General features: G+C 38.0%; 2 protein-coding genes across 2 annotated transcripts in view; both read right to left on the minus strand.

The window, feature by feature from the left end:
- LOC123509691 (collagen alpha-1(I) chain-like) overlaps positions 1 to 1333 on the minus strand; it is a 53766-nt gene extending 52433 nt beyond the window's left edge. The window contains 1 exon segment of the mRNA XM_045264177.1: positions 1 to 1333. This exon segment is cut by the window's left edge and continues 370 nt beyond it. The gene's annotated coding sequence lies outside the window, so the exon portion shown is untranslated.
- Positions 1334 to 4712: 3379 nt separating this feature from the next.
- Positions 4713 to 25000, minus strand: part of LOC123508585 — a 39842-nt gene continuing 19554 nt past the window's right edge. The window contains exons 2-5 of the mRNA XM_045262359.1: positions 21986 to 22110; positions 6763 to 6937; positions 5175 to 5389; positions 4713 to 4867 (exon numbers count right to left, since the gene is read on the minus strand). Of these exons, the coding sequence (XP_045118294.1) occupies positions 5374 to 5389; positions 6763 to 6937; positions 21986 to 22110 (316 nt within the window). The 3' untranslated portion in view covers positions 4713 to 4867; positions 5175 to 5373. The remainder of the gene's footprint in view (positions 4868 to 5174; positions 5390 to 6762; positions 6938 to 21985; positions 22111 to 25000) is intronic.

Raw genomic sequence — 25000 nt, forward strand, 5'->3', positions numbered from 1 at the left:
GAGACAAGATTCCAGGAGACAAAAATGAAGTGATACAAAATTCCAGCAACACAAACTTGACGTGACACAGTTTTCCAACAACTCAATATTCCAGCAACACAAATTTCCAGTAATACAAGATTCTAGAAAGCCCAAAAAATGCCTAAACAAAATTCAAAGGGCACAAAAACTCAGCAACACAATATTCCAGCAACTCAAATTTCCAGTAACACAAGATTTCAGACACACAAATTTCCAGTAACACAAGATTTTAGACGCACAATACTTCAGCAACACAAAATCTAGCCAGTCAGACCAACGCAACACAAAACTTGGGGTCCCAGCAACACACTGAAGCAACTCAAGATCATCCAACACTGCAGAATAACCGTATACTTGCACCACATCCCAGTGCAACACAAGCTTCCAGCAACACAAACTTCAGTAACACAATTTTTCGGCAACACAAACTTTTAGCACTCAACTCAATGGTGTTTGGTGGTGTTGGTTGTCCAGTATTGCCTTACAGTGATGTATAAGAAATTTTCAGCAACACAGTGTTCTAAAGAGCAGTGTTTTTCAAGGTTTCAGTGTAATATTTGCAGAACACAAGCCCACAACACAATTTGCAACTCAAACTGTCCAGTAATTCACACGTTGGCTGTTTGTACTTAAAAAAATCTTGTATTCATTGCAGTAACACAACTTCCGCAACACAAAATCTGGTAGGGTTTATGTTTAAGGGATCAGCAACACAAGCGAACACAACTTTAGAATACAGAATCACCTCAAATTTACACAACACAAATTAGTAACACAAGAATCCATCCGCAACACAAACAGAGCAACACTTGGGGCTTCGAAACACCAACACAACACATAGCAACACCAGACACAAGAGGAAGAAGAAGAGGAAGCCAGCAACACAACACAGGAACACAATAACGAGTGTTTCAAGTGTTTCTGAAGGGAGTTTGTTAGTATCACATTACAACACAACACCACAACACTTCAGCAACACTTCCGGCTTCAAAACTCAATGAGGATTCGAACTGAAGCTTCACAGGACGAGTCGAGACAGTTTCATTTGGCTTCACTTCATTCCAAAACACGAATCTTTCTTTTTTTTTCTTTATTATAATTCGCTTCAGTAACTGCTAATCAAATTCCAGGCAGGTACAGGTGTAGAAGGAAGACAGGTAACTTGAGGCAGCCGGGGATGGAAGCAGAGGTCACACGAAGGTCACAAAAGGTCAGGTTAAGGCACTAGGGTAAGGCACAAGTCGACCCAATCACTGAGAGGGTGGAGAAGCGAGACACATAACCTCCCCCTCTCAATGCCCAAGGGTGACTGAGGCTGGCCGCTGGGCTGGGATGGGATGCACAGTCTGGGAGTTAAATTATACGTGGCAACTCAAGTCACTAAGAATTACCTGGGTTTTCTTAATGCACAGGTGAGGTGAACAGGTAAGAGAGAGTAATTACGTTAAGAATGACTTGTTTTTTAATTACTAACAAACTACTATTATATACATTTTAGTTATTAACATACCTACAATCTTTTATTTCATCCTTTGTTAATGAGTCTCAATGTTTACCTATGCACAGGTGAGATGGACAGGTAAGGAAAGCTAATCACGTTTAAAATATCTTCGTTTCAGAATTGCTAACTAACTTTTGATATTTTTTTCATTATTATCTCATCTATAACCCTTTTCTCACCTTAATTAATAGTTTCAATGTTTACCTATGCACAGGTGAGATGAACAGGTAAGAAAAAGATAATCACGTTTAAAATGACTTACTTTCAGAATTACTAACAAACTTCTAACACTTTTTTTCAATTATTAACGCACCTACACCTTTATTTCGCCTTTATTAATTAGTTCCAATGTTTCTTATGCAAAGGTGAAGATAACAGGTAAGGAAAGATAATCACATTTAAAATATCTTCGTTTCAGAATTGCTAACTAACTTTTGATATTTTTACTTTCATAATTACTAACATTAATATTTTTTTGTTGTTATCGCATCTATAACCTTCTCTTTCACCTTTATTAATCAGTTTCAATGTTTATCTATGCACAGGTGAGATGAATACGTAAGAAAAAGGTAAATACGTTTAAAATAATTTAGTTTCAGAATTACTAACAAACTAATATTTTTTTTTCAATTATCAACGCACCTATGTCTTTATTTCGCCTTTATTAATTAGTTTCAATGTTTTATCGATGCACAGGTGAGATAAACAGGTGAGGAAAGGTAATTACATTTAGAATAACTTGTTTTCGTATTCTTAACTAACTACTAGTACTTTTTTTTCATTATCAACACACCCACACCTGTATTTCACCTATATAATTAATTTCAATGTGCACCTGTGCGTTAAGAAAATGCACAGGTGAAAATGACAGGTAAGGAAAGGTTAAAAATTATTCACTTTCAAAATTACTAACTGATATTTTTTTTATTATTATTATCGCATCTATAACCTTTCCTCTCACCTCAATTAATTAGCTTCAATGTTTATCTATGTACAGGTGAGATGAACAGGTAAGGACAGGTATGTAAGTTTAAAGGACTTGTTTTCGTATCTCTACTGTAACTGACTACTAATTCAAGAAAGAAAAATGAAACAAAGAAGAGAAACGAATGAAGAAAAGAAAGAAAAAAAAGAAAGAAAGAAAGAAAAGGAAGAGAAAAGAATGAAGAAAAGGAAGAAAAATGAAAGGTTAGTAATCAACAGGTGTGCTGCTAATGACTTAATCACAGGTAAGGGGAAGGTGCCAGGTAGTCCCTCAGGTGTGTTGGAGCTTAATGGCCTCTAATTAAACCGTGTACACCTTCATTCTGTGGCCAGGTGTGTGTGTGTGTGTGTGTGTGTGTGTGTGTGTGTGTGTGTAAGGGGAGAGGGTTTGAAGGAGTGTTTAAGGATGGAAGGAGGGAGGGAGGGAGGGAGGGAGGGAGTGAAGGAAGGAGTGAAGGAGGGAAAGAAGGAAGGAAGGACTAATAGGAAATGAAGATAAATAGAAATAGAGACAAAAACGAGAAAGAAAACAAGAAAGGAAGGAACAAAAATAGTGAATATGAAAGGAAGAAATATGAAAGAAAGACAGAAGGAAAGAAAGAGAGAACAAAAAGACAGAATAACGAAGAAGGAAAAGAAAGATGAAGGACAGTGATAACGTAGCATGCATAATGAAACAAATGATAAAGAGGATCCATCTGTCTGTCTGTATGTATGTGTGTCTGTATGCACGTGTGACTGCTTCTATGCATGTATATATAACGCAATCCTTCTGGACGTGAAGATAATTTAGTTAAACCTTTACATTCATTTTCTTTTAACTTGGATGGTTAAAAGAACGTTGATTTTAAGGGTTTCTCATGTAAATCTTAGCCGCTTCACTTGCCGCTCTATTTAATTTACTTACTTATTTTTCATAGTTACCGTGATGCATTAAGAGGGAGTGTTTCTTAGTATTTTAGTTATCTGTTTATTCATTTGTTGTTCTTTCATTACTTTTCCAAACAACACGAGCAAGAAGAACAACAACAAGAACAATAAGAACAAGAACACTACCATCCCTAACATCAATAATAACAACAACAACAACAACAACAACAACAACATCAATAACAACATCAATAACAACAACAACATCTCAAAACTCTGCAAACCTCGATGAAGACAAGGAAACAACAACAACAACATCAATAACAGAACTATTTAACTCTCTTCATCATTCACAAGAACCTTTATCACTCTCTAACACTGAAACCTGTACAGCATCGCCCACTTAGCATCAGAACCTCTTTGAAAGGGATCCAATTGGGAAGAAACCTTTAAAAATTCCCTAAATATATCACCTACAGTAATAGGAGGCTTAAAAAATACGGTAACAGTGAATAAACAGCATTAGATCCTACATGTTACATCAGATCCTTTAAAAAGACAATTCAGTCCTATTAAGAAACAATTTCAGATCCCTTAGAACTAAAGTGAAGTGCTGAAATAATATGTAAACCAAAAGTAATCTTTAAAATCATCCTTAAACCTAATACAAGTACCATTAGAACCTCCATTTAACATTAGATCCCCTTAAAAAGAATCCAATCCTCCTTGCCTCAGACAATCCCTTAAGAATCCCAAAAAAACATCTATCTTAAAAATAGCACTCAAAATTATTCTATAAAAAAAAGCACAAGTTTTGAACCTCCATTTAAGATTAGAATCTCTTAAAAGCATCCGATCCTTCTACTATAAAAAAAAACCTTAAGAATCCCTAAAATATCTAATTTAAAAATATCCCTTAGCATTATCTTAAAAATAAGCACAAGTACCATTAGAACCTCCATTTAGCATTGAAACCTATTAACCTCTTCAGTACTGGGACATATTTTTACCTTGAGATTTGTGTACCATTAGACCATTTTATTGACATTAGGAAGGGTCTATGGAGGTCAGAAGATTAATGGCCACAGTCTTCACTATTTTCACCCCTTCAATACTGGGACACCTTTTTACCTTCAGATTTGTGTACCATTAGACCATTTTATTGACATTAGGAAGATTTTATGGAGGTCAGAAGATTAATGGCCAAAATCTTCACTATTTTAATCCCCACATGAGTTTCTGAAGCTGTATAAAATCACCAAATAGTCACCAGAATGAATATGGAAACTCATGGTACTGAAGGAGTTAAAAAGGCATTCGATCCTCCTTACCTCAAAGAAGCCCTTGAAAATGCCCCCCGCCTGGCCGATGTACAAGGTGGAGGCGGAGTCAAACACGAGCTGCTGGGGTATCCTTTGCACCACTAACTCATTGTACCTCTGGCAGTTAAACCAAAGCTGCACCTCTTCCCTGCTGACTCGAAAAGCGAATCTGAGGAGAGAAAATGGGAAGAAATTGATAAGAATATGGTAAACTTCATCTTCTGAGTATACACACACACACACGCACATATACGTCCTTTCTCTCTCTCATGCACTCTCAAACGCACTCAATTTCCCGCTTCACTTAGATGGAAACTCATTAAAAAGACACTGAAACCAACGCTAATGCAAACACACACACACACACACACACACAAAAAAAAAAACAAATTACAACCCTTTCTCTTACCTCAATCCTTCTCTTCCCTTGAACCACTCCTTACCTGACCCACACTCCATCCAATCACACACCTTACCTTGTCCACACTCCCTTGAACTGCGGGACGAGGAAAGACACAAGCGACTGCGAGCTCATGTGTCTCTCAGCGTCAGTGTAGTAGAGAGAGAGGTTTGTTGTCCCGGGAAGGCCTGGTGTGAGGGAGACGCCCAGCTGGATTAGGTTTTCCAGAGGGTTGGTGACGGCAAAAAGAAACATACCTTCTTCTGTGTCTGGCTTCACTGCTGCCTGTATCTGTGGAGAGAGAGAGAAAGAGTGAGAGGGAGAAAGATGAGGGGAGAGAGATGCAGAGATGAGAACGTTGGAGAGATTAAAAAGAGAGGCAATGAAAGGAGAGAGAGAATGAGAGGTGAGAGAAAAATGGGGTGGGGAGAGAATGAGGAGAGAGGAGAATAGAGAGAGAGAGAGAGAGAGAGAGAGAGAGAGAGAGAGAGAGAGAGAGAGAGAGAGAGAGAGAGAGAGAGAGAGAGAGAGAGAGAGAGAGAGAGAGATGAGAGAGATGAGGGATATAATTGGAGAGAGAGAATGGAGGAGAGATAATGGGAGAGAGAGACAATAGGGAGAGAGAAAATGAGGAGAGATAATTAGAGAGAGAATTTGGGAGAGAATGGAGAGAGAGAGAAGAGAGAGAGAGAGAGAGAGAGAGAGAGAGAGAGAGAGAGAGAGAGAGAGAGAGAGAGAGAGAGAGAGAGAGAGAGAGAGAGAGAGAGAGAGAGAGAGAGAGTGTAAGATCCAAATTTCCTTAAAGATCTAAAACTTTTCATATTTCTTCCAGTCAAGATGAACGAAATAACTTACCTCAATTAAAACTCCCTAAATTTCAAAAACTCCCTAAAAATCACCCTAGACAACCCAACTTAACATGAAAGCACCCCAAAAATCACCTTAGAAAATAGTCTAGCCCAGTGTTTTTCAAGTGTTTTTCTGGCAGTGGCTCCCTCCAAGGTCATTTGAGTTTTTTTTTTTATTTATTTATTTTTCTTATACCATGCGGGGTTCTCAAGGGAATTTCTGTGCTAAAGGGGATATTTTTAGGGGTACTTCCTATCTCAAAGCTCACCCGCTAGGAAACTTAACTTACTACACACTGGAAGGTAAACACAGGAATGATCGTTGTTAGGATAGAAAGATGGACTTCAAATTTTTACTCTACTACAAGTCTACTTTAAAATGGCTCCTGGATTTAAAACATATTGCAGCTTATTGATAACTTAATCTGATGTGAATATTACTTGTTTTCTGATCAAAGCACTTGTTACAGGGATATTTCACACTTATTAGAAGGACACCTCACACTTATTACAAGGACACTTCACACTATTACAAGACCTCAAGATGTGACAACCACGCCTTCCCTGGGGCACCATTCAGACTGAGACCCAGGAGCCACTTCAGAGTAGACACACTATAGTAAATCAACACACTTCATAATTTAGAAAGAACCATGCGTGCTTTGGGGTTCGAATCATGTCCACGGTCCGAGTGCAGGTTGGGCTTCCTCACTCGTGGCAATGGTTACCTAGCGGGTGGGCTTTGAGATAGGAGGTACCCAAATATTCCCGTGAAAAGCCCACATGGTATAAACAAATACACAAACAAGCCCTTACCGAGAACTCCCTGTAGAACTTTTCAGGGAGGAAGAGTCGAAAGGGTGTTTGATGCTGGCGCCAACCTTGAACCCAAAAGCAGGGAACCCATCGAATCCCGTGACGAAGTACTGCGTGGAGGGGTCTTCGAAGGGCACCGCGATGGCCTGCAGTAAGTCCACCTCCTCCAGGGACTCTGCAGGAGGGCGTGAGGCGTGAGTGAAGGGGTGGGAACAGAGGGGGGGGTGAGTGTATAGAGAAATTGTGTGTATTATCAAACAAGAATGAGAAGAAGAGAGAGAGAGAGAGAGAGAGAGAGAGAGAGAAATGGAAGCTCTTACGTATAGGGAGGAGGAGGAGGAGGAGGAGGAGGAGGAGGAGGAGGAGGAGGAGGAGGAGGAGGAGGAGGAGGAGGAGGAGGAGGAGGAGGAGGAGGAGAGGAAAGTGGATCTGAACTTATGTATGGGAAGGAAAGGGAAGGATGAAGGAGAGAGTGAGAGGAATATTGAGTGGGAGAAGAGGAGGAGGAGGAGGAGGAGGAGGAGGAGGAGGAGGAGGAGGAGGAGGAGGAGAGATAAAAAGACACAAAAACAAGAGGAAATAAAAAAAACAGCAAAACTAAGAAAATACATTAAGCAAATAACAAAGAAGAAGAAGAAGAAGAAGAAGAAGAAGAAGAAGAAGAAGAAGAAGAAGGAGGAGGAGGAGGATGACGATAAAGATGAGAAATAAAGAAATGAAAGCTAAAAATACATTCGAAAGCAAAAAGGGAAATGAGAGAGAGAGAGAGAGAGAGAGAGAGAGAGAGAGAGAGAGAGAGAGAGAGAGAGAGAGAGAGAGAGAGTAAAGATGAAAGGAAAAGTACACGAAGAAAAATATAAGAAAAAAAGAGAAAGGGAAAGATTGAGAAAGAGAAAGAGAAATAGATAAAGAAAAAAAGAATAAAAGAGCTAACTGAAGTGGAAGACATGAGAGAGAGAGAGAGAGAGAGAGAGAGAGAGAGAGAGAGAGAGAGAGTTTATAGTGTTTACAATAGCGTGTGTGTAAGACTCTCTCTCTCTCTCTCTCTCTCTCTCTCTCTCTCTCTCACCTGAAGGACCTTCTTAATTAGTCCCTCTCTTTTCTCTGTTCCCCGCCCCCTCTCTCTCTCTCTCTCTCTCTCTCTCTCTCTCTCTCTCTCTCTCTCTCTCTCTCTCTCTCTCCAATTACTTTCCTCATCCCTTTTCATTATTATTATTTATTATTATTATTATTATTATTATTATTATTATTATCATTATTATTACTATTATTATTATTATTATTATTATTATTATTATTATTATTTATTTTGCTATCTCTCTTCATGTTATAATGCTCAGTGCCACCAACTCTCTCTCTCTCTCTCTCTCTCTCTCTCTCTCTCTCTCTCTCTCTCTTTTTATTCGCTAATCTCGACCATTTTTTCTTTATTTTGCATTTTTTCTTTATTTTGCATTTTTATCTATTCTGTTTTCATTCTCCTTCGTTTTTTTTTCCTTTTTTCTCTTCATTTTCGTTTTTATTTTTCATTTTCAACGTTTTCTTTCATTAAATTTCACATCGTTATTTTTTTCTCTTTTTTCAATATTTTCACTTAATTTTCTTTCATTTTCACTTATTTTTTTATTTCCTGATTATTTTCTTCTTTTCATTTTCATTTTTTTCATCATTCTTTTCCTTTTATTAGATTTTTTCTTTCTTTATTTTATTTTCTCTATTTCTCTTTTCATTTCTCCTTTATTCATTTATTTATTTATTTATTTATTTATGCATTTTAATTTTTGTCTAGTTATATTTAATCTTTCCTTTACTCTCTCTCTCTCTCTCTCTCTCTCTCTCTCTCTCTCTCTCTCTCTCCTCGGCCTCTCAGCTTTAAGTCTTCGTCAAGTTAATGGGGAAGAATATAAACAAAGAGACTCTCACTGGATTTGTTTACATGTGACGTCATCAAAATTCAAGATGGCCGCTTCCGGTTTAGGTGTATCGTACCTCCATTATCGTACGCGTTTATTTATCTATTTTTATTTGTTTTTTTGTATTTATTTTCTTTTTTAGTTCGTGTTTATTGGTTCAAGTTTTTTTTTTTAGGTTTTATTTAAGGGATTTGGTGAGAAAAAGGGAATGTAGAGAGAGAGAGAGAGAGAGAGAGAGAGAGAGAGAGAGAGAGAGAGAGAGAGAGAGAGAGAGGTGGTGGTGGTGGTGGTGCTACTACTACTGTTACTACTATTACTGCTATTACTACTATTGTTATTATATCTACGTTAATAATAGCAATAACAACACATACTACTACTACTACTACTACTACTACTACTACTACTACTACTACTACTACTACTACTACTTGGAGACACACACCTGAGCACTCTTAATTAGCAGGTAAACAGAACGGTGGTGGATATCAAAGGAAGGAAGAGAAAATAAATAAATAAATAAAATAAATAGATAAATAGATAGATAGATAGATAAGTAGATAAATTAGTACTGTACTTTTTGTTCGTTCGTTTGTTTGTTTGTTCTAAGTACTCATAAGGGAATAAGATAAATAAATAAAAGAAAGAAAGGAAGGAAATCTCTCTCTCTCTCTCTCTCTCTCTCTCTCTCTCTCTCTCTCTCTCTCTCTCTCTCTCTCTCTCTCTCTCTCTCTCTCTCTCTCTCTCTCTCTCTCTCTCTCTCTCTCTCTCTCTCTCTCTCTCTCTCTCTCTCTCTCTCTCTCTCTCTCTCTCTCTCTCTCTTAAAGGTATTTGATTTTTTATCAATAAAGAGTTGAAACCTTTTAAGTGGGATCGAAATATCTTTAAAGAGAGTTGGATGTTGGAATCACAACTTATAATAGCTTCAGTTATTTAAGAAAGAATCAGAATACTTTAAAATCAGTCCAAATAATGAGTAAAATATCAAAATCTAAGAAATATGACATCAAAACACCCTTAAAACGAATCTGAAACTCTCTTAAACAGAATCAGAATATTTTAAAAGGAATTCTAACCTAAAGAAAATAAATTAAATAATAGACAATCAAAATATACAAGATAAATACAAAAAAACGAAAAAATCACCGTTAAAACTCAAATCCTCTTAAAGTTAATCAAAATCTTTTAAAAGAATTGGAACCTAAAGAAAATAAGTTTAAATAATCGACAATCAAAATATATAGGATAGATTACAAAAAAAAAAAAAAAAAAACGAAAAAATACCATTAAAAAAATCTCAAGACCTTTAAAACAGAATCGAAATCTTTTAAAGGGAATTTGAAGCTAAAGAAAATGAGTAAAAATAATGAACAATAAGAAATAAAAAAAAAATAAATAAATAAACACCATTAAAGAGTTTCAAACCCTCTTAAACAGAACTGAAGTGTTTTAAAAGAATTGGAAACTAAAAGACCAGTTAAAAAACAACAACAACAAGGCATTAAAATCTATAAAAATATTACAAAAACAAACTTTAGAAAATCTCAAATCCTCTTAAAAGGAATCAAAATCTCTTAAGAAGAACCTAAAGAAAATAAGCAAAATTCATCAAAAAACAAACAAACAAAAAAAAAAAAAACACCCCAAAACTCCTACAAAATCAGAAATCCTTTTAAATGGGCTTGGAACCTTTTAAATGGAATTGGAACCTAAAGAAAATAAGCTAAAATCCATCAAAGCATTAGATAAAAACACCCAAACACTCTTAAAAATCCTGAAACCCTTTTAAATGTAGTTGAACCTTTTAAATGGAATTGGAACTTAAAAAATGTCAAAATCCATCAAAGAATTAGAAAAACACATAAACACTCAAAAATCTCGAACCTTTTCAAATGGAATTGGAACCTTTAAATTGGAATTGGAACCTAAAGAAAATAAATCAAAATAAAAAAAACATGAAAATCTACCAATAAACTACAAAAAAAAAAGAAACACATTAAAATATCTCAAACCCTCTTAAATGGGGTTGGAACCTTTTAAATGGAATTGAAACCTTTTAAAAGTAGATTCCAGTCACTCCCGGCGCGTCACAGGGCAAGGTAGGCGTGAGGGCGTGCGTCAGCCTGCCAGGGGCGCCGCGGTACTGTATTCTTTGAGCCTAAATTCTCCTTCCCTTCACTCTCTCTCTCTCTCTCTCTCTCTCTCTCTCTCTCTCTCTTCTTTTTTCTATTTCTAATCTTTATCGTCATTCTTCTTTTACTCTTTCTTCTTCTTCTTCTTCTTCTTCTTCTTCTTCTTCTTCTTCTTCTTCTTCTTTTTCTTCTTCTTCTTCTTCTTTATCTCCTCCTCCTCCTCCTCCTCCTCCTCCTTCTCCTTCTTCTAAGCCCGGAGTGGTGGTGGTGGTGGTGGTGGTGGTGGTGGTGGTGGTGGTGGTGGTGGTGGTGGTGGTGGTGGTGGTGGAGGTGGTGGTGGTGGTGGTGGTGGTGCTGTAATGGACTTCTCTACTTTCTCCTTTACCTTATTTATTCATTTTTTCTTTATTTTTCTCTTTCGTTTCGTATTTTCTTATTTATTTTCTTATTTTCTATTTCCTTTCTTTGTTGTTGTTGTTGTTGTTGTTGTTGTTGTTGTTTATCTGTTTCCTTTTCTCCTTTTTCCTTCGTCTTCTTCATATTTTCTTTATCCTTCTCCTCTTCCTTCTTCCTTTTCTTCCTCCTCTTTCTTCCTTTCTTCCTTTCTTTCTTCCTTCCTTCCTTCTACTCTTTCTTATTCGTTTCTTTTATCTCCATCTTCTTCTTCTTCTTCTTCTTCTTCTTCTTCTTCTTCTTCTTCTTCTTCTTTTCTTCTTGTTGTTGTTCTTGTTCAAATTGTTGTTGTTGTTGTTGTTGTTGTTATCTTCCTCCTCCTCCTCTCTCCTCCTCCTCCTCCTCCAGGTAAGCCCCACACCGTCAGAGGCTTACCTGAGATTGTCCTTCCCTTGACACACCTGCATTCTGATTACCTGTGTCTCTCCCCTCTCTCTCTCTCTCTCTCTCTTCTTTTTCTTCTTCTTCTTCTTTTTCGTCTCCTTCCCTCTCCGCTTCCTCCTTTTCTCTCTCTTCTTTCTCCTCATCTCTTCCAATCTTCTTTTTCCTTCTATTCTCCTCCTCCTCCTCCTCCTCCTCCTCCTCTTCTTCCTCCTCTTCCCTTTCCTGTCTTCCTCCTCTATCTTCCTCTCCTCCGCATCCCTATTCTAATCTTCCTCTTCTTCCTCTTCTTCCTCCTCCATCTTCTTCCTCCTCTCCCTCTCCCTCTCCCTCTCCCTCTCCCTCTCCCTCTCCCTTCTTCATTAAAATCTCCTCCCTTATTCATTTATATATCCATTAGTTTGTTTGTCTGTCTGTCTGTCTGTCTGTCTGTCTGTCTGTCTAGAAGTTAAATATATTCATCAAAGTCTTTTATTTATTTTTCAAGTATATTTTTTCATATCTACTGATTTTTTTCTATTTTCTCCTGATTTTCTACCTGCTCAGTGTATTTCTCCTGATAATTCGCACCAAAACTTCCGACTTTCTCTCCATTCCGTTTTCTTTCGCTCATATCAGTCAAATTGGGTGGAAAATGAGTAAATGAGTGGATAAATGAATAAAGACTCGTTCATTGAGAGAAGAAAGGCGTGGGGTTAAGAATTTAGTGTGCTCTTATTATTTTCATCCATCGCTCCACTTAATGAAAGAAAACGAGTGTCATGACTAATTATTTTATGGGTAACTTGTCTATTTGTCAGAACTTTTTTATTTTCACTGATACACTACACACACACACACACACACACACACACACACACACACACACACACACACACACACACACACACATACAGGTAGGCAGTGAATAGTTTGAATTAATAAGCGAACGTCAAAGTCAGGTAAGGTAACTTGAGGCGTCTTCATTACCTAACTCACGTGAACTGCCTTAATTGTGTTACCTGTCCCGGTGGTGGTGGTGGTGGTGGTGGTGGTGGTGGTGGTGGTGATGGTAAACAAAAACGTAAATAATAATAAGAAGAAATGAAGGATGATAACAAAATAAGAAAATACCAAGAAAAGAACAGAGATATGAAAAGGAATAGAAGAAGAAGAAGAAGAAGAAGAAGAAGAAGAAGTGTGTGTGTGTGTGTGTGTGTGTGTGTGTGTGTGTGTGTGTGTGTGTGTGTGTGTGTGTGTGTGTGTGTGTTCCCTGGGGGCTAAATCGATTCTTGCTACTAGTCTATTGTGGTGGTGGTGGTGGTGGTGGTGGTGGTAGTAATAGTAGAAGTAGTAGCAATAGCAGAAGTAATAGTAGTGGTGGTGGTAGTAATAGTAGCAGTAATACCAATAGTAGTAGTAGTAGTAGTAGTAGTAGTAGTAGTAGTAATATTTTTCCCAATCCAAAAATTAAATAAACAATACAAATTTTCTATACATTACTTTTTTTTTCTTTTTTTCTTCAATTTCATCTTTTTTTTTTTATTTAAACTCCAATAAAATAAAGAAAAAGAAAACGAGAAAGAGAAAACGGGATGTACCAGTGCCTAGTGATCGCAAACTACTTTATTTGAAATTGAAAGCAGAAAAAGAAATAGATTAGATAAAAAAAGGGAAGGAAAATGAATGAATGAAAGGAAGGACAAGGAGGAGGAGGAGGAGGAGGAGGAGGAGGAGGAGGAGGAGGAGGAGGAGGAGAAGTTGACAAAGATGATATGAATAAAAGAAAGAAAAACTGAAATTCTCTCTCTCTCTCTCTCTCTCTCTCTCTCTCTCTCTCTCTCTCTCTCTCTCTAATAACTTTCTTCTCCTTCTCCCCTTATTTCTCCTCCTCTTCACTATACTCTTCAATTCTCTTCCTCCTCCTCCTCCTCCTCCTCCTCCTCCTCCTCCTCCTTACTCTTCACTGATCTCTCCCTTTCTCTCTCTCTCTTTTGATGACATTTTTCCCTCCTCTCTTTCCTTCTCTCATCCTTATTTTTCCCTCCCCTCTCTCTCTCTCTCTCTCTCTCTCTCTCTCTCTCTCTCTCTCTCTCTTTCTCAACAAAACATTCTTTCTAAAAATGGGAGAAGTGTCGTGGCGGCGGAGGGGCGGATGGGCGGGTGGGGGGCGTTTTGGGGATGGGGGTGTTGGGGGGGGGGAGGGGGGCGTGTACGTGTCCTTTGTGGTTGGCAACACCTGTCCGTGAAGTAAGTGCGTTCACCTGTACTTGGCAACACTGTCTCTGCCTCGCTTTTGTTTTCACGCTACGTTTAAAAAAATTTCCCTTCCCCACTCTCTCTCTCTCTCTCTCTCTCTCTCTCTCTCTCTCTCTCTGAAAAGTGAATGAAAATATGAAAAATAGAAAACTTTACAGAAATTCTACTTTTTTTCTTGATTTTTTCTTTTTTCTTTTTCTTTTTATTCAATTTTGTTTTACGTTTTTATAATTTTTCTTGTTATTTCTTGTTTTTCTTGTTATTTTAGTGTCTTGGATTTCTTGTTCTTGTTCTTTTCTTCTTTTTTTTTCTTCTTTTTCCTTTTTTTCATTTTCTTTTTCTTTTCTTCTTTTCTCCTTCTTTTCTTTTCTTCTTTTCCTCCATTTTCTTCTTCTTCTTCTTCTTCTTCTTCTTCTTCTTCTTCTTCTTCTTCTTCTTCTCCTTTATCCCTTCCTCCTTTGATCACATTCTCCTCTTTCATTATCTTTCATTCTCTTTTCTTTCCTATTGGATTAATCTATTGTCTTCCTCCTCCTCCTCCTCCTCCTCCTCCTTCTCTTCTTTATTCTATCTCTCATTCACGGTTTCCTATCATCCTTTCAATTCTCCTCTCTCTCTCTCTCTCTCTCTCTCTCTCTCTCTCTCTCTCTCTCTCTCTCTCTCTCTTCACTTCATCCGTCCTTTATCAGTATTTCTCTCTCTATCTTCTCTTATCTCTTTTTAAATCTCTCTCTTTTACTCTTTCCTCTTTTTTTCTCTCCTTTCCTTTCTCCTTTTCTCTCCCCCTTTCCTCCTCTTCTTCTTCCTCTTCCTTCTCTTCCCTTCACTCTCCTTCTTTCCCTCCCTCCATTCCTTCTCCCCTCCTAACATTCTTCTCTTCCCTCTCCTCTCACTTTCCTCCTCCTCCTCCTCCTCCTCCTCCTCCTGGAAGTTACGTACACTCTCTCCCCTCATCCCTCTCTCTCTCTCTCTCTCTCTCTCTCTCTCTCTCTCTCTCGGTTTGGAATTTGGTGTATGTGATGTAATAGAAAACGGGAAGTTGTTGTTGTTGTTGTTGTTGTTGTTGTTCCGTTTTCTTTCATACTTTTTTTTATTTTTGTTTTCGTTTATATACTTTTTTTATTTATTGCTTTTTTTCTTTTCTTTTTCCATTTCTTTCGTCTTTTTCTTGTTTTCTTTTCATTTTTTTCTATTTTCTCATTTTTCTTTCATTTGCTTTTCATTATCTACTCTTTTTCTTCTCTTTTTCTTCCTTAATTATCTCTCTCTCTCTCTCTCTCTCTCTCTCTCTCTCTCTCTCTCTCTCTCTCTCTCTCTCTCTCTCTCTCGACCAAATAAAATCCAAAGCAACTTATTTAAGAAACTTTCCACACTTAAATTGTTGCCCTCAAGTGTATTAAGCTCTGATATATCCTCAGCTTATCCATTGTTCAGCTTATGAGAGAGGGATGCATACAAAAGCTTAACAGACAGCTTATTTGTGACTCAGAAGAAATTACTGTGAATTATGAGCCTTAAAATTCGTTATGAACACAGAAATTGCAACTTCAGAGACTTAAAATATGGTAAAAATTTCTGTCAATATTTACATACTCTTATTTGTACGTAAGTGTGTATTCTCATTACCTATACACGCTGGTTTCACTCTTTTATGAATACACAAACTGTATTTTCACACTTTAAAAAAATGTTAAAACTTTCTAATATTATTCATCTACACACTCTTTAATTTGTACGTTAGTGTGTATTCTCATTAACCATACACGCTGGCTTCACGCTAACACCTCGCACAGTAACTCGCAAACACAAACGTAATTTTTTTTTTTTTTTTTTTTAGGAAGACTACAAACAAGTGGGCCTTTTTATTTCTATTATTCATTTTTTTGGCCTTGGTCGTTCTCCCTCTTACATTAAAAAAAATAATAATACCACTGTTTACTGCAATACATTCTCAGTAGTGTGTTAACCCCTTCAGTACCAGGACGCGTTTCTATATTCATTCTGGTGACTATTTGGTGATTCTATACAGCTTCAGAAACACATGTCTGGGGTTAGAATAGTGAAGACTGTGGCCATTAATCTTTTGCCTTCCATAGATCCTTCCTAATGTCAATAAAATGGTTTAATGGTACACAAATCTCAAGGTAAAAATGAGTTCCAGTACTGAAGGGGTTAAAATTGTGAAGACCGTGGCCATTAATCTTCTGACCTTCATAGACTCTTCCTAATGTCAATAAAATGGTCTAATGGTACACAAATCTCAAGGTAAAAATGCGTCCCAGTACTGAAGAGGTTAACTGGAGAAAGTAAACTCTGGAATGCCTTACCGAAAGAAATTATTGAATGTCAGAGCAAAAAAAACCTTCCAGTTAAAAAATAATACAGAACATTTTTAACCCCTTCAGTACTGGGACACATTGTTACCTTGAGATTTGTGTACCATTAGACCATTTTATTGACATTAGAAAGGGCCTATGGAGGTTAGAAGATTAATGGCCATAGTCTTCATAATTTTAACCCCTTCAGTACTGGGACACATTTTTACCTTGAGATTTGTGTACCATTAGACCATTTTATTGACATTAGGAAGGGTCTATGGAGGTCAGAAGATTAATGGCCACAGTCTTCACTATTTCAACCTCTACTAAGTTTCTGAAGCTGTATAAAATCACTAAATAGTCACCAGAATGAATATGGAGACGCATCATGGTACTGAAGGGGTTAATATATATAATGCGTTGTGATTTATTGATTTATCACTTATATATGTTTGTTCTCCTAATCTTACTCATATTGTGTGAAAATGTTAGTATTGTATTGTTTTTTCTTATACCATGTGGGCTTTTCAAGGGAATTTATGGGCTAAAGGGGATATTTTTTGTGGTACCTTCTATCTCAAAGCCCACCCGCTAGGAAACCATTGCCCCGAGTGAGGAAGCCCAACCTACACTCGGACCGTGGACAGGATTCGGACCCGTGCGCTTGGAGATCCCGGGGACCCAAAGCACGCATGTTCCACTGTTTTATGCGCATTACTTTCATACAAAAATCTTAATGTTAATCTCCATGTGTTAATAATAGTGAAGCCTTAATTGTTATGGCCGTATAGTCCTATGCTGAGGTTTTATACGTTATTCTCAGGTCCCTCTCAAGTTACGGCCTATTGGACCTGAGACGAAAAGATAAGGTGGAATCAAAGGCTCTTCGTCTCATCATCTCCCCCTTCTCTGACTGTCTCCAGCATCTTCCTCACCGCCGGAATGTTGCATCTCTTTCTATCTTTCATCGCTGTTTTCATTCTAACTGTTCTACTGATCTTGCTAACTGCATGCCTCCCCTCCTCCTTCGGCCTCTCTGCACAAGGCTTTCTTCTTCCTCTCATTCCTATTCTGTCCAACTCACTAATGCAAGAGTTAACCAGTACTCTCAATCATTCACACCATTTTTTTGTTTTGCTTTTTTTTTTTTATACCATGTGGGATTTTCACGGGAATTTCTGGGCTAAAGGGGATACTTTTTGTGGTACCTCCTATCTCAAACCCCACCTGCTAGGAAACCCTTGTCCCGAGTGAGGAAGCCCAATCTACACTCGGACCGTGGACAGGATTCGAACCGGTGCGCTTGGAGACCCCTCGGACCCCAAAGCACGCATGGTTCCACTGCACCACGGCGGCCTCTCTCTGGTAAACTCTGGAACTCCCTGCCTGCTTCTGTATATCCATCTCCCTACGACTTGACTTCTTTTAATAGAGAGGTGTCAAGACATTAAACTTTGTCCCACTCTTTTGACTAATTCTTTCTATTCTTTTATGGAGACTGCAAATTCCAGAGGGCCTTTTTCTTATAATATTGGTGATTTGCTCTTGGCAGTTCTCCCTCTTACATAAAAAAAAAAGGCTTAAGTCACGTACACATATAGTCTCCTAAAATGTTAATTGTAATGCCTAACAAACATATCGATATCAATATTTTAGCCATTTTTAATAATCTTTTGTGGCTCTCTCTCTCTCTCTCTCTCTCTCTCTCTCTCTCTCTCTCTCTCTCTCTCTCTCTCTCTCTTTCAATATCATAGCTTCCTTTTTTTTTTATCTAAGTTGTGTTAATTAAATATTTCCTCCTGCGTTGTTGAATCTTAGATATTTATTTATTTATTTACTTATTTATTTATTTATTTATTAGTTTATCTGTCTATCTATTTATTTACTTATTTATCTATTTGTTTGTGTTATTTGATATTGTTATTGGTAGCCTATAACAGTCTCTCTCTCTCTCTCTCTCTCTCTCTCTCTCTCTCTCTCTCTCTCTCTCTAAGCAGGAAAGGAGGAAAAGTAAATGAAAAGAAAGGAAAATACACCAAAACTGAGGAAAAACTGGAAAATGAGAAGGAAAAAAAGAGAAAAAAGAAAAAAAGAAAAACTAAGAAAATTAAAGAAATTAGAGAAAAAGAAAAAGGAAAAAAAAGAAGGAAAAAAAGGAAAAGAATTAGGTAAAGAAAAATAGGAAAACAAAATCTGAGGCAAAAAAAAACAAGGAAAGAAAAGAGAAGGAAAAAGAAAGAAAATCGAAAAGGAAGGAAAAAGAAAAGGAAAAAAGGAAGAAAGTAGGAAAAAAAAGGGAAAAGAAGAGAATTAATTAAAAGAAAAAACAGGAAAACAAAATCTGACAAAAAAAACAGAAAGGAAACAAAAGAAATGAGAATAAAGAAAGGAAACAAGAACAAGGAAAAAAGGGAAAAAAAGAAGGAAAACAGGAAAAAAAACTGGAAAAATAAAAAGAATAATAGGAAAACAAAACTCAGACAAAAAAAAACAAAAAAGGAAAAAAGAAAAGAGAAAGAAAGAGAATATGAAAGGAAGGAAAAAAGGAAAAGGAAAAAAGGAAGAAAAGAGAATTAGATAAAAGAAAAATAGAAAAACAAAATCTTAGAGAAAAGAAAGAAAACAAGAATAAAGAAAAAGAGGAAAAGAGAAGGAAAATAAGGAAAAAAAGGAAAAGATAAAAAATTGAAAAAACAACAAGAAACATGCAAATAAATAAACGAAAAGGGAGAAAGAGAAAGATGATGAAAACAGGAAAACAAAAGAAAAACAGGAAAAGAAATGAAAAATAGAAGATGGAAAAACAAATATGAGAGAAAAAACTGAAAGGAAACAGAAGAAAAGAAAAAAGAAGGAAAAAAAAAGGAAAAAGGAAAAGGGAAAAACAAGGAAAGAAGAAGAAAAGAGAAGAGAATTAAATAAACAGGAAATAGAAAAGCAAAATAGGAAAAAAAACACACAAGGAAAGAAAAGAAAAGAGAAAAACAAAGAAAAAAAGAAAAAGGGAAAAGAAAATGAAATGTAGCAAAATCTGAGATAAAAAAAACATACAAGGAAAAGAGAAAAGAAAATAAAGAAAACAAGAACAAGGAAACAAGGGAAAAAGAAGGAAAATAAGAAAAAACAATAAAGAAAATAATTAGAAAAATATAGAGAACAAAATCTGAGACAAAAAAAACACATAAGGAAATAAAAGAAAAGAGAAAAATAAAGGAAAAAGGAAAAGAGGAAAATAAGGAAAAAGAAAGAAAATAAGAAAAAACGATAAAGAAAAGAATCTGAGAAAAAAACACACAAGGAAATAAAGAAAAGAGAAAAAGAAAGAAAAAGGAAAGAGGAAAAAAGAAAATAAAAAAAACAAAAGAAAAGAAGAAAAAAATAGAAAACAAAACCTGAAACAAAAAAAACACACAAGGAAATAAAGAAAAAGGAGGAAAAAGAAAGAAAATAAGAAAAAGACGAAAAAAGAGGAAAAAATAATACTTTAATCCCAAAAGGAGACACTTAATGAAGGACAGGAGGAAATTATCTCCATCCCACTGGAGGAAAGGAGGAAAGGTGGAGGAAAAAGGTCACTTGGGAGGAAAGAGAGAGAAAGAGATGGAGGAAACTTTGGAGTGACAGAATGTGAAGAGGTGTCTGTCTTTTGGAAGGAGGGAAAAAAAGGGAGAGAAAGAGGGAAAGAAATGGAGAGGAGAGAAGAAGAGGAAGAAAGGAGGGGGAAGGAGAAGACGAGAAGGAAGGAGGAGAGATAAGAAGGGGAGATAAGAAAGGGAGAGAAGAGGAGGAAAGGAAAGGGAGAGGAGGGGAGAGGAGGAGAAGAGAGGAGAAGGGAAGAGAAGAAGGGGAGAGAAGAAGAGAGAAGGGGAAGGAAGGGGGAGGGAGAGGAGGGAAGGGAAGGAGGAGAGATTAGAAGGGGAGAGAAGAAGGGGGAGAGAAGGAGAGAGAAGGGGAGGAAAGGAAGGAAGAGGAGGGAAGAGGAGGAGAGGAGAGGAGGAGGGAAGAGAAGAAGGGGAGGAAAGAAGAGTAGGAAAGGGAGGAGGAGGAAAGAGAATTGGAGGAAAATTTGTGATGAAGGAAAATTGTGTTGAGAGAGAGAGAGAGAGAGAGAGAGAGAGAGAGAGAGAGAGAGAGAGAGAGAGAGAGAGAGAGAGAGAGAGAGAGAGAGAGAGAGAGAGAGAGAGGGGACCAAGGAAAAATATTATTGTCTTTAGAGGAAAACTTTTATTGGGAAAAGTTTGGAGTTCTGAATTTTATTGTTTTCATTTTTTTCTTTTTTTTTACGATTTCATAATTTTTTTCTATATGTAAAAATAATTGTGGGAATAAAATAAAATAAATAAATAAATAGAAAATGAAAAGAAAAAAATTAGTTTCATGAAAATAGCGAAAAAAAAGTTTGGAATAAAAGTTTTCAAGATTTGATTGAGAGAGAGAGAGAGAGAGAGAGAGAGAGAGAGAGAGAGAGAGAGAGAGAGATGTTAATCTATAGACTCGTCATTTACATTCAAATTAATGTACCACTTCCTCCTCCTCCTCCTCCTCCTCCTCCTCCTCCTCCTTTTCCTCCTCTTCCTATTCCTCCTCCTTCTCCTATTCCTTCCTTTATCAGTTTTATTGCTTCCTTACGTTATGTTATCAATTACATCACCACCACCACCACCACCACCACCACCACCATTAATTAAATAAAAGAGAAAAAAAAGGAATATAAATGAAATCTCTGTCTCTTAAGATTCATTAAAGTTATTCACTGCTCACATTAACTTTCCAAATCCTCCTCCTCCTCCTCTTCCTCCTCCTCCTCCTCCTCCTCCTCCTCCTCCTCCTCCTCCTCCGTGTAATTTGTAAGATAAGAACAAAATCAATCTTCCACACCTGTCAACCCACACCTGTATCTTCACACTAATCACACAAATACTCCTCCAACACTGCTCCATTCCACACCTGCCCCACATCTGCCCCACACCTAACCACACCTGTCCTAACCTAATCTTACCGAACTTTATCTACACACACCTGCTTTCACTTAATATAATCTAACCAAACCTGTTCTAGATTATTCCCCTTCCAAACCTGTTCTTGTATGTATATCCTACACCTGTCTATCCAAACCTGTCCTTCCTTATCTCTATTTTAACACAGGTACTTCCAAACCGGCCCCACACCTGCTCCAAACCTGTTCTAAAATATTGCTCTACAAACCTGTTTTTTATGTACATTTTACACCTGTCTATCCAAACCTGCCTCTTTATACTTCTTTCTTAACACAAGTACTTCCAAACCTGCCCCACACCTGCCCCACACCTGCTCCAAACCTGCTCCACACCTGCTCTATACCTGCCCTTCCATACATTTATTTCAACACAAGTCCTTTCAAACCTGCCCCACATCTGCCCTTCTGTACTTCTATTTTACCACAAGTCTTCCAAACCTGCTCCTCTATGCCTCTATTTCAACACAATTCCCTCCAAACCTGCTCCAAACCTGCTCCAAACCTGCCCCACACCTGTTCCAAACCTGTCCCAAACCTGCTTCAAACCTGCCTTTTCATATCTTTATTTTAGCACAAGTCCCTCCAAACCTGCCCACACCTGCCCCACACCTGCCCCACACCTGTCCCACACCTGTCCCACACCTGCCCCACACCTGTTCCAAACCTGCTCCAAACCTGCCTTTTCATATCTTCATTTTAACACAAGTCCCTCCAAACCTGCCCACACCTGCTCCAAACCTGCCCCACACCTGTCCCACACCTGCTCCACACCTGTCCCACACCTGCTCTCACCTTTTCTAGCGTTATAAGTGGTACTCTTCTCTCTGAAAGCGACAGGTAGGGCAGGGTCGGCCGCCACACTCCGCCACAGCCCCGCCGCCGCCGCCGCCACCACCACCACCACAGCCGCCGCCAGCCTGGGTAGGGAGATAAGAGAGAGAGAGAGTGAGTGAGAGTGAGAGAGTGAGAGAGGAGCAGTCACAGTAACAATAACAATAATAAAAGGAGTAGTAGTGGTGGTAATAGTAGTAGTAGTAGTAGTAGTAGTAGTAGTAGTAGTAGTAGTCAACAAGAACAATAATGAAAAAGAAATGAAAACAAAAGAAGGAAAAACTAGAGAAAGAAAAGAAAGGAGAAGAAGAAAGACGAGGAAAATAGGAAATAGAAGACAACAACAATGAAAATGATGAAAATGAAATAAAAACGAAAAGAAGAGAAAAAGAAGAGAGAAGAAAAGAGAACAACAACAACAACAACAACAACAACAAAGATGATAAAATGAAAATAAAAACGAAAAGAAAAGAAAAAAGGAAGAAGAGAAAAAAGTAAAACCGATAACAAAAAAAAAAAAAAAAAAAAAAACTGCTTCACGTAACAATTGCACCACCACCACCACCATCACCACCACCACCACCACCACCACCACCACCACCACGCTCCATTAGTCAGTTTGGCACTTTATTGCCTCTAATGACAGTACGTTTGTTTGATTTCCTCAATTTTTAACACAAATTCTCTCCTCCTCCTCCTCCTCCTCCTCCTCCTCTTCTTATTTCTCTTCTTACTCCTCCTCCTCCTCCTCCTTTCTTGTGGTTCTAAATAGAGGGACAAGATCAGGTATTTGAGGAGGAGGAGGAGGAGGAGGAGGAGGAGGAAGAAAAAAGGAGATAGGCACTGTAACATAACGCCCTTTAGTATCCTCTCTCTCTCTCTCTCTCTCTCTCTCTCTCTCTCTCTCTCTCTCTCTCTCTCTCTCTCTCTCTCTCTCTCTCTCTGTGTCCCTCAGGCATTACTGGCATTATAGTAGCCTCCTCCTCCTCCTCCTCCTCCTTCTCCTACTCCTCCTCCTCCTCCTCCTCCTCCTCCTCCTCCTCCGTCGACCTTCTTCATTCTGTATTCCTCTCATCCTCTCCTCTCTTCCTTAATTTCTTCATTGTCTTCCCTTCCTCCTCCCTTCTTCTTCCCTCTTTCCTCCTCTTCCTCTTCTTCCTCTTCCTTTTTTCTTCTCTCTCTCTCTCTCTCTCTCTCTCTCTCTCTCTCTCTCTCTCTCTCTCTCTCTCTCTCTCTCTCTCTCTCTCTCTCTCTCTCTCTCTCTCTCTCACACACACACACACACACGCTACTTCCACACAACATATCCTCTTTAGGCTCAGGTAAGTCACACACACCTGAGTTAATATCATCTACACCTTAAGTAGTAGTAGTAGTAGTAGTAGTAGTAGTAGTAGTAGTAGTAGTAGTAGTAGTAGTAGTAGTAGTAGTAGTAGTAGTAGTAGTGGTAGTAGAAGTGGTTGGTGGTGGAGGTGGTGGTGGTGGTGGTGGTGGTGGTAGTAGTAGTGGTAGTAGTAGTAGTAATAGTAGTAGTAGTAGTGGAAGTGGTGGTGGTGGTGGTGGTATTTCAAACTATCTCATTCATAAATTTGTTTAGTCTCCTTTTTTTCCAATTCTCTCTCTCTCTCTCTCTCTCTCTCTCTCTCTCTCTCTCTCTCTCTCTCTCTCTCTCTCTCTCTCTCTCTCCCTTCATTCGTATTTTTCTTCTGTTCGTATATTACATTCTTTCTTCTTCATTTTCTCTCTTTCTTCCTCTTTATTTCTCTCTTCATCTTATTCATCAATTAGTCTTGTCTCTCTTTTCTATTTCTTTCTATTTCTTCTTTATTTCTCTTCCTCCATTCGTCTTCTCATTCTCTTTACTTTTTCATTATTCCTTCCTTTATACTTATTCTCCTTTCTCCCTATCTCTCTCTTTATCTCCTTTCCTTCCTTATTCTCTCTTGTATCCTGTTCTCTTTCTTCCTCAATCAATCTCTTATCTCTCTCTCTCTCTCCCTCTCTCTCTTCCTCCCTCCTCCCTCCAGCCCTCCCTCAAATAGTACAAACTCAAATACATCAATCTCTCTCTCTCTCTCTCTCTCTCTGGGGAGTGGAGTGGGAGAGGAAGCAAACAGGTGCGGTATTCGGCCCACCATGATGTATTTGGCTCACGCATCTGACCAATCATTAACACGAGTCATGTAAAGCCACAATAATATAAACAGGTAAATATTATGCTTGTCTTTACTAGAGAGAGAGAGAGAGAGAGAGAGAGAGAGAGAGAGAGAGTAATGAATAATAAAAAAAGGCGAGAAAGTGAAGGAATAATGACACGCAAGAAGGAGGGAGGGAAGGAGGGAGGGAGGAAGGAAGGAAGGGAGGGAGAGAGAGAATGATGACAATAAGAGAGAAAGGAAATATACAGAAAGGGGAAGAGGAAGAAGAGTAAGGAAGGAAGGAAGAGAGGAAGAAAGAGAGGGAGGGAGGGAAGAAGAGGAAGAAAAGCGGGAGAAGTACAAGAATAGGAGAGAATTAATGAAGGAAAGGGATGAAAGGAAGGGAGGAAAATAAAAAGAGCGAAAGGAAGGAGGAAGAAAACTAGGGAATAAAGAAAAGGAAGAAGAAAATAAAGAAGAAAAGTAAGAAAGAAACTGAAAGAGGAAAACAAAGAAAAGGAAGAGAAATGAGAGAGAGAGAGAGAGAGAGAGAGAGAGAGAGAGAGAGAGAGAGAGAGAGAGAGAGAGAGAGAGAGAGGAAAGTCTTAACAAAACTGCTCAACATAAACTCAATAGCACCGTGGCACGACACACACACACACACACACACACACACACACACACACACACACACACACACACACACACACACACACACTCACACACACACACCTGTCACACACACACACACACACACACACACACACACACACACACACACACACACACACACACACACACACACACACACACACACACACACACACACACACACACA

Source organism: Portunus trituberculatus, chromosome 3 (genome assembly GCF_017591435.1).
Source record: "Portunus trituberculatus isolate SZX2019 chromosome 3, ASM1759143v1, whole genome shotgun sequence".
NCBI lineage: Eukaryota > Metazoa > Arthropoda > Malacostraca > Decapoda > Portunidae > Portunus > Portunus trituberculatus.